Source organism: Gadus morhua, chromosome 1 (genome assembly GCF_902167405.1).
Source record: "Gadus morhua chromosome 1, gadMor3.0, whole genome shotgun sequence".
Taxonomy (NCBI): domain Eukaryota; kingdom Metazoa; phylum Chordata; class Actinopteri; order Gadiformes; family Gadidae; genus Gadus; species Gadus morhua.
In genome coordinates this window covers 14488528-14498527 of record NC_044048.1, presented here as the reverse complement: position 1 = coordinate 14498527, position 10000 = coordinate 14488528, and the positions used below count along the sequence as shown (strand labels likewise).

General features: G+C 46.4%; 1 protein-coding gene across 4 annotated transcripts in view; it reads right to left on the bottom strand.

Annotated features, from left to right (window-relative positions):
- Nucleotides 1-885: 885 nt before the first annotated feature.
- kcna10a (potassium voltage-gated channel, shaker-related subfamily, member 10a) overlaps nucleotides 886-10000 on the bottom strand; it is a 13168-nt gene continuing 4053 nt past the window's right edge. The window contains exons 1-3 of one of the 4 annotated variants that reach the window (XM_030364849.1): nucleotides 9114-9472; nucleotides 8437-8552; nucleotides 886-3625 (exon numbers count right to left, since the gene is read on the bottom strand). In XM_030364849.1, the coding sequence (XP_030220709.1) occupies nucleotides 1714-3444 (1731 nt within the window). In that variant the 5' untranslated portion in view covers nucleotides 3445-3625; nucleotides 8437-8552; nucleotides 9114-9472 and the 3' untranslated portion in view covers nucleotides 886-1713. Of the gene's footprint in view, nucleotides 3626-8436; nucleotides 8719-9113; nucleotides 9473-10000 lie in introns of those variants that run through there. The other 3 variants (XM_030364858.1, XM_030364834.1, XM_030364841.1) reach the window with 3 other exon arrangements.

The window sequence follows — 10000 nt, the reverse complement described above, 5'->3', positions numbered from 1 at the left end:
TCAAATATGGATGGACTCATGCAAGTTTAATGAGCAGATCTCCTCCAGGCCTCGTCTTCGCCTGGAATATTAGTCCTGGACGGAGATAGGTGACATCATGCTTTCGAGGCGATTCCTGTGTGTGTTTCTGTGTGTATCTGTGCGTATGCGTGTCTGTGCGTATGTGTTTGTTGACGCGTGTGTGTCTGCGTATATGTGTGCGTGTGCACGTGTACGTGTGTGTGTGTGTGCGTGTGTGTATGAGCCAGAATATCCATTTCGTTTGCAACCTAAATCAGAGTCTCGGCGTAAACCTATCCACGCGGTTGTCTGTCTTCCACCAGAAAACCACCAGACACCCGGCTCAGTTGACCTCCCCGAGCGTCATCCATGTCATAAACCTCAGCAGGAAGTGTTTGGACACATGCTCCTGATGTCCCTCTCCCGGGGGGGTTGAGGAAGGTGAGGGGTGAAGGTGTTTGAGGCTCCAGAGTGACGGGTGTCGGGTGGTGGGAGATCTCGCTACAAGGTCCGTGTTGCAGTGAGCCGTCTCAAGGGCTCACTGCACAGGACACGATTGTCTGACCGGGGATTTCTTCAGCACTCCCCGGTACAGTCGATACAGTGCTCTCACATGCGGCTCTGGATACCCACTGGCGTGTGCGTGTGTGTGCGTGTGTGTGTGTGTGTGTGTGGGTTTGTGTGTGTTTGCGTGTGTGTTGCATTACAGTGAAAGCAGAGACAGGTCGTTAGAATGCCTTCTTATATAACATGCTAATAGGTTAGGGGTTTTCTTGCCTTGAAGGAAACACCAAGATGGGTTATTCAAGAACACGCACACACACACGCATGCACGCACACGTTCATGCGCACACACACTATTAACCAAAGGAATGACAAAACATGTTGCATTTACAGTATGTTTTATACTGCATTGGAATCATACTGTACAAACAAACACATCCAATTATACAGTGTACTGGTCTTTAAGAGTGACAAACTGCACGCTACTGTGGCCATCGCCCAGGTAATCATTTCATGAGAATATATCACTGGATCTGTGGCTGTCCTCACATTCACACGGTAGCAGCAATTGATAAGAGAAAGGTCTGTCCTAAAACATCAGACCATACACTGTCTTCATCCTAATTATCACAGAAACAGTTATCAAACACCAGACATCATCCTCATATATTACATTGCAATGTGTTTGAGCAATCCGTTCTTTCATACTCAACTCATTGTTTGATTATAGTATTGTCTCAAACCTGTGGAAGTATTACATTGTTTATAAAATACCAGGCCTATGTGCCTTTGAACTATGATTAGCTAACATATGGCGGATTCCACATAAATATATAAATATATATATTTAGAACATAAGGCACTCAATTAAAATACATACCGTAGAGTCAGTTCGACCATTGTGCTGTAAGATATTTGGTGAAAAAATAATCTAAACTAAAGAAAACGGATAAAGGAGTTATTCATATGATATAGTCCTAAATATACAGTCCTGTATGCACAAGTTACACGTTCAAAAATAACTCTAAACTTAAATTACCCTGTAATATGACATTAAATGAACTCTTCTGTTTCCATTAAATAATGTTGAGAATGGTATCAAGCATAAATTAGAATTGATGCACTACATAAAACAGTTAAATTCTTCATCAGTGTCCTCTACTCCTTAAGCCATGTTCAAGTTATTTCAACTTGAACCCCCCCCCACACTTATTGCCCTATGTCATTCTGCCAGACGCCGTTGGACTTGTTCAGCGTGGTTCTACTTCCTTGTTTGTTTTCCATGTCCAACTTCATGGCCTCCTCCACAGCAGTGGTCATGGGGAGCTTGTCCTCAGCCTCCGTTTCGCGGTGGTAGAAGTAGTTGAAGTTGGAGACGATGACGGGCACGGGCAGGGCAATGGTCAGCACGCCGGCGATCGCGCACAGGGTGCCCACCATCTTACCGCCCATGGTGATCGGACACATGTCTCCGTAGCCCACCGTGGTCATGGTGACAACCGCCCACCAAAACCCCTCTGGTATGCTGACAAACTGCGTATTGGGCTCGTCCACCTCAGCGAAATAGATAGCGCTGGAGAAGAGGATGACTCCGATGAAGAGGAAGAAGATGAGAAGGCCCAGCTCCCGCATGCTGGCCTTGAGCGTCTGCCCCAGAATCTGCAGCCCCTTGGAGTGACGGGAGAGCTTGAAGATACGGAACACCCGGACCAGACGGATGATGCGCAGGATGGCCAGAGACATGTTGGCCGATGCGTGCTCCTGCGGCGTGCTCACCACCTCCGTGACCACCGTGACAAAGTAGGGGATGATGGACACGATGTCTATGATGTTCATCAGGTTGTGGAAGAAGTCGCTCTTGCTGGGACACACCAAAAAGCGCACGAACAGCTCGAAGAAGAACCAAACGATGCAGGCCGTCTCGATGATGAAGAAGGGATCGGAGAAGGTTGGGGGCTTGGGTGGCTGCGCGCCCGCGGATTGGTTGAGAGGCTTCAGCCCGCTGGGAATGAGCATGTCCGACTCTTCTCTGAACTCTGGCAGAGTCTCCAGGCAGAAGATGATGATGGAGATGACGATGACGAAGACCGAGACGAGCGCGACGCCCCGTGCTGCGTTGGAGCTCTCCGGGTACTCAAACAGCAGCCAGAACTGCCGATGGATTTCGTTGGTTGGCAGCGGGATCTCTGTGTCCTTTATGAAGCCCTCGTCTTCTCGGAACTGCTCCATGGCCTCACTGCCCAACTCATAGAAGATCATCTCATCTGTAAACACGTCAAGAGGAACGTTGGCTGGACGCCGGATCTTACCCCCCGACTGGTAGTAATACAAGATCCCGTCGAAGCTTGGCCTGTTCCGGTCGAAAAAGTACTCGTTCCTCATCGGGTCAAAGTAATCCATCCTCTTCGTCGGGTCCCCCAGCAGCGTGTCGGGGAACTGGTCCAATGTTTTGAGCTGAGTCTCGAATCGAAGACCGGCAATATTTATTATAACCTTCTGGTCGCCGTCGTCAAGACCACGCTTATCAACAAACAGATCCTCGCAGCACTCCTTCGCTAGGCGGCTGTATATGGTCTCACTCTCCTTGGTGGACTCGCTGCTTAGCAACAACTTCCAGTTGGAGATCATGCTGGCACAGCTTGTGCGCCCCCGTCTGCTCCCCGTATTCGTCTTCGGGGACTGGGGCACGGCCAGTGTCTGTGCCTGTAGGCCGGCCATTGAGGCTGAAGACCCCCATATGCTGGGGGGCAAGGTGCTGAAGTGGGAGGGTGTGGAGGCGAGTTGAGGCGCCAGGAAGAGATGGTCGCTCGTTGGGCTGCTCCGCTCCGGTGGCATGTCCACCGTGAGAGCGGTGGTCTCGTCTGAGTAGCTCTCCAGCTCATCCTCCAGGCTGCTGTCCACGTCGTCCAGGCCCTCCAAGTCGACCAGAGCCACCTCCATGGCTGTGGTGTCTCCAGATCAAGGCCCTGGGGCCCCAGGCGGAGAGGCACACACAGAACTGTACAGGAGGGATGTCCAGCTCAGTGGCCTGGATCAGGAACGGAAATAGCCAGCCCACAGCAGGACTCACAAGGACAAACACAGCGGCCCTGCTTCCACAGCCTGGTCCTCCTCCTCCCACCTGCAGAACGGAAAAAAACACAATAGTACACAATGAGAGAGAATAAGTTATGTGAGAAATGATATGCATGGCCAACTCTTATTCCTAGAGTGTAGTTCTACCTGAAAGCCAATTGTAGACACCCAGGTAAAGGCAATACCAATGGGAAGCAAGCAACCAAAGGTACTGGGAGAGTACAGTAGTTTACAGTACAGCGCAATAAGACAATTGAGCAATAAGGCCTAAAAAAAAATTTGTTTGGTTCCGGTTTCCGACCGACCCTGTCAATTTATGTGCGACCCAAATTATTTTATGAGCTTTATAAAAAAATAAAAAAAATAAATAAATTTGATGCAAACTATAATTACGTTTTGGTACAGCACCTCTTCATTCTGTACAAGGATGCGCGAATTTTCTCGTTTTTAAATGAAAACAACCTACCTATCATTCGCTGCCGCTGGAAAAAATAAAATAAAAAAATAAAATAAATTCCCTACCTACCCATGACCTCAACTGACAACCAACAGGAACCAAACTTTTTTTTTTTTTAGGCCTAAGGGCATTCAGTTGATCTGCCCACGTCATTCATTCGCTCCCATTCAACGCTTTTATTGATAAGTCTCTTTCAGTACTGCATCTAATATGGGGGCAGGACAGTATAGTGCTTCAGATGTTGGAACTAAAGGGACTCTCATCTAAAAGAGTACATGTTCGAACCCCAATGTGTCTGCTGTATGATGATAGTTATGTTATTATAGAACTATTGTTGTATTATATGTAGGCTACACCGTCAAGCCTTCGCCCTTTGGGCTAAGGGGAAGCTGTAAATGGAGCCCGATCAATTTACTCCGGCTGGACCCAAGTCACAAAGACCTACGTCACAGGGTACATCAGACTCAATAAGCAGTAGATGTGCAAAACATAAAATTAAATTCTATTTTCTCAGAGGAACACGCAAAGCAATGATCCAGAAGAATAGAGTGAGCCGGTAACCTCTGACTCAACCCTTATTTTATAGAATCCATGAAAACCCACTGGCAGGCGTAACAATGAAAAGAGCAGCTATATCGGCTTAACAAAGCAACAAAGAAGCTCTGGCTTGTGTACCCTGAGATTGTGTCGCCTGGGATCCAACCTCTGGCAAGCAAGCCACCTCTGCACATAAAGAGCAGACCCAGGGGAACCATGGGGTAGGCGGCTTTCACCAGCGCCGACAGGTGCACAACAGACACGGTGGTCACGCTCCAGCAAGAGCTGGGGAGCACCCAACAGGTCCAAAGAGCCTCGCTAGGCAAAGCCCCAGGGAGACTAGCTGTCTGGTTCCCACCGCCTTCACACCGTGTGGGAGGGAATCGTTTGTCTACAAGTGGAGAAACCCCTGCAGGGGCGGACCTAGGCAACTGAGCAACAGAGGACTGTACAACCAGCGTAACGGGCAGCTCCGCCTTCTACTTACAGCCATAAGACTGCAGGGAGAAAGCGGGGGAAAGTCAGGGTCAAGGAGACTGCTACACTGGACGAGTCCCCAGCCCGCTCATGAAGCACAGGGGAACGCCACACGGAGAGGGGAAAAACCCGGGCTATAATACGCTGTCCAAACGCAGACCCAGAGCCCCAAGGCAGAAGGGAGGGCAAGGGAGAGTGCCTCCCTACACATCGGGCAGCAAAGCTGTGTATAGCTGTACTGCCCTTTAGTCACACAGACTTTATCTCTTTAGATAATTTATATCTATAAGATATATATTTTAGGGGTGCGACGATTCACTGATACGAATCGGTTAACGGCTAACACAGATGCGACTACATCGGTGTTAATCCAACCGTTTTTTCACTACACATGGGGACAGAGCGTGCGAAAAACAGCCATATAAAACGGCCATAACAGAATAATACAACAAGTTTAAATGATTTTCAGTGCACCAGGTCCAATACTGGTGGATGTGTATTTAAAGGCCTTCAACATCAACCAATTAACAGTCTTTGATAAAACAAAGCTTGAATCCCTATCGTGGAGCGATTTGAATGGTTGAAAAAAATAACTAGTGAAGCGATCTGATTGGTAGAAAAATTTAATTTATTCAGAGCGACCTGATTTGTAACATTTGTTTTTACCAATCAGATCGTTCAAAATGGTCAAAGTAATAGAAAAGGGAGGACGAGCGCTGCTGTATGGCGCATTATATACACAGTGACGTGGGGAATGACGGTGGTGCCCACGTTAATGGGTGCGTTGCTGAAATATTCAGTGCACGCGAATGACCGCACAGGAAAAGCCCGTACTGTGAAGCCCGGATGGCAGAGCCAACATGAAACAGAACACGGCTCATTAGGACATGTGTATAAAACGGTAACCCGTAAAAGTCGCTATGGATGAAAGTGGTAACGGTGCTACACATTAATGAGAACTGAGTGCTGTTACATGTACACACTCACCATCTATTGACCGAAATAAAGCTTCAACTAAATGTCTTCCATTATATGTAACTGGAGGCTCCTGCCGAAGAAACACTCGAGTACTGGGAAACACTGAAACCCCCATTAGGGAGATGGGTTCAAGTCCCCAGGCAGTAATGGAACCCACCCATGAGGAGCAGCTACATTACAATACATCACATATAGCTTCACGTACAGCTTCACTGTGTGTCTGCTCTATAGCTTTTCAGTTAAAATGGTCATCAGAAATTCATTGATTGATGACATGTATCAGTTCGCAAGACATTGATACGGCAAGCTGTAATCTGAAAACAGTGACCTGGAAATGCTGTTGCTATTAAATATCTCAACATTTGAAACAGGATTTGGCACGAACACACACTCGAATACACAAACATCACACACACGCACGCACGCACGCACGCAGGCACGCACGCACGCACGCACGCACGCACGCGCACACACACACACACACACATACATACACACACACACTCTTTTGCAAGAAAGAAACAAATAGGCCCCATGTGACCCAATGATCCAGTTCCAGCCTGGAATAGGAAGGGAAGGTATCACGGGTTCACTGGGGCTGTGCATACATTAGCGCATAATTTACTGAGGCCTGGACTCCACCAGAACCAGGGCTGACAGTGAAACTGCCCCGCTCCTCCCCACAGCATTTCCCCTCGTGACCTCAGATAAAAACGACCAATACACGCAAAGCCCCAGATCTGTTCACACATACACCAGGTTTTTCCAAGTCCTACTCAGCCTTTCTGTGTGTTGTGTGAATGCCGATAGATGCAAATACTCAATCAAATATTCCCGTGGATCACAATATGTCACCCAAACCGCCAGTACACCAGGGTGCTGGGGGAAAGAGAGGGAAAGGGGAGGGGAGAGTGATGAGGGACAAGTGTGGGGAGGGAAGGATGACGGGACAATTCGCGGAACAAAGGATGAGGAAGCCAGTGCCGGGAGGAAGCCAGCGCCGCTTGGAAGCAAGCGCCGGGTGGGCCAGGTGGGCCGGGTGGGCCGGGTGGGCTGGGTGGTTGGCGGGTTTGGGAGAAAGAGCGACAGATAAGGGATGCTTGGGTGGCGGTTGGCTGGATGGATGGAGAACGATACGTACAGGCATGGTGTCATTGGATGAATAGTCTGGGCATAATGGCGAACAAGCATGAGACGATGTTCCAACGGCAAATACCACATAGACAAAATGTTTCCTTGACATCGCAAAAAAAAATGTGGGTAAAGATTATCATGTTCATAGAAAACAATGACATTATTACAGTCTAAAGCAATCTATGCTGCATCCCGGCTGCATCACCAACCACTACGCTCATTCAATGTTCAATAATGGGACAACCCTTCCTCTGTAAGTGCGGAGTTAAAATAGCATCGTCAGCTAATATCATTGTTCTTTCAATAACTGAAATTTACCTTTGTGTGGTCACATCTAATTCCGACCGATGTGCCCTTTCTCTGACTAACGTCAGAGAAAGGGCATATCTGTTAGGATACCGACAATAAGACACTTTTTGATTTTCTGAAGTATTCCCAATTTAAATTGACATTATTGATAATCTGAAGCATGAATATTGAAGATAGACTTGGTCGGGCGGTATGTTCAGATAAACATTGATTTTCCTTCCCTTTGATTTTACTAATCATCAATTCTGCTTCTACAAACACTTGTTTCTGTCTCCCTCCTTCAATGTATGCCTAATAAGCATGCAAAACATCCATTCAATACCCAAATTACATGCAGTGTTTCCCCCAGCACTGTGTTGTTAAGCAACCGCCTTAACAACAATAGGGCCCCGCCTTGACTACCAATGTATATAAAAAAATATATATATAATTTTTATTTATTTATTTTATATATATTTTTTAATTATTATGCATTTACAAAGTAGAAAACTCTCGTAGGGAAAGAAAACATACTTCCATCAGGTGTCAAAAATAAAGATCAATAATGCATCTGTAATACTGTTCACAACAATGGTCGTGCCATAAAGCTTTTTGAAATTGAATTGAAACGGAGACCCCCCCCCCCGCTCCTTGACCACCTTGACTAAGACATTTACTGGGGGAAACAAACATGTGTGAACAAATTCACTAGGCAGACATTTTCACACTGCATATATACATGTCATGTCTACACATCTATAGGCACAAACACAAACACACACAAAAAAACACACACAAAAAAACACACATACGTCACACACACACATAAACAAACAAACACTCACACACAAACCCAAACACACACACACACACACACACACACACACACACACACACACACACACACACACACACACACACACACACACACACACACACACACACACACACACACACACACACACACACTGACACCGCCAGCTCACCTTCCTTAAAGCCCTTAAAACCAGCAGAAAGTAAGAGGCCGGGTGAGCAGGAGAGAGGCATGTAAGAGAGGGTCCACACTCCAACAGTAGTCGTCTTGTCCTGCTCCCTCCTGCTGCTGCTTCGTCATTTGGGATCAGAATGGCTAATTCACACTCCATTGAGTAACCCTATGCTGGTGAGAAACCAGAGCTGTGGCAAAGGCCACAGGAATACACACCTACACCAACTCACACACACACACACGTACACATGTATCAGAACAAACACATGCACAGAGCAAACAGACATTCACTAATGCACACAAATGCAAATATGTGCACACAAGCTCATGCACACACACACACACACACACACACACACACACACACACACACACACACACACACACACACACACACACACACATAAACACACACATGCACAAAATTGATTCACAACATTTCAAACTAACTTATTTTTAGGTTTTTAAGTCACAATTACCAAATGTAATGGGTGTGTTTGTGTGTGTGTGTGTGTGTGTGTGTGTGTGTGTGTGTATATGTGTGTGTGTGGTTTGTGTATGTGTGCGTGTGCGTGTGTATGTCCGTGTATGGGTGTGTGTGCATAACTTCTAATCTCAGTGATCTGATATTTAAGAATCCACTCAAGGCCTCTCAGACGGGAACAGAAAACGTACCTCCTTAGATCTCCCCAGACTGCTTGACCCCAAACACACACAGGTTTTCCCTTTAGTCTGACTCGCTGATCGCTTCGCAGCACACTGCTCCATTCAGGGGGTTAGGGAAAACGGGGGTTAAAAAGAAAAGCTGAGCTCAATTCAAGACAACAATTATTTGTATAATGGTGATGGTTCATGTCATCCTTAAGTGATTTCTGCCCAAGCAGGTCTTGATAGGAAGATCTTCCACCTTTTAGGGCAGCTGTATTATCAGAAAGCAGTTAAAATCAGTATGGGCTCTCTTGTGATTTAGACCTTTTCACGTCTACTTGAGAGAAGGGCGGTATCATAAATGTGATTTGAGAATGAATAGTCTCTATTACCAGTGTTTCCCACACATTGACGAGACTATGGCGCCCCGCCATAGTCTAATTTCGGCCGCCATAGTCTCTGCGTGCACATGAATTATTATTATTATTATATATATATATATATTTTTTTTTTTTTTTTGCTCAGACGATGTTCGTGTCGCTCTCATTGGGGAAAAAAAAATCGCCACATACCCCCCCCCCCCCGTCAACAATCGCTCCATACCACCCCCCCCCCCCCCTGTCAACAATCGCTCCATACCCCCCCCCCCCCCATAGTCTCCAAAATTTCTGTGGGAAACACTGATTACTATTATTGTTCAAATTGATGAAAATCTTTCATTTTTATTAATATTAACTTGGTTTTTACCTCTCGTTATTTTTTCTTGCCATGAATATGTTGTCTGGGCTATCCTACAGCGAAATGAAAGTAGAAAAGATGACATGTGCAGAGAGACCTCTCTACTCATGTGTCTATTCATCAATTCATGGTGAATTATTAGATCAAAGGAAGATTTGTTTTGTAAAAGTACTATT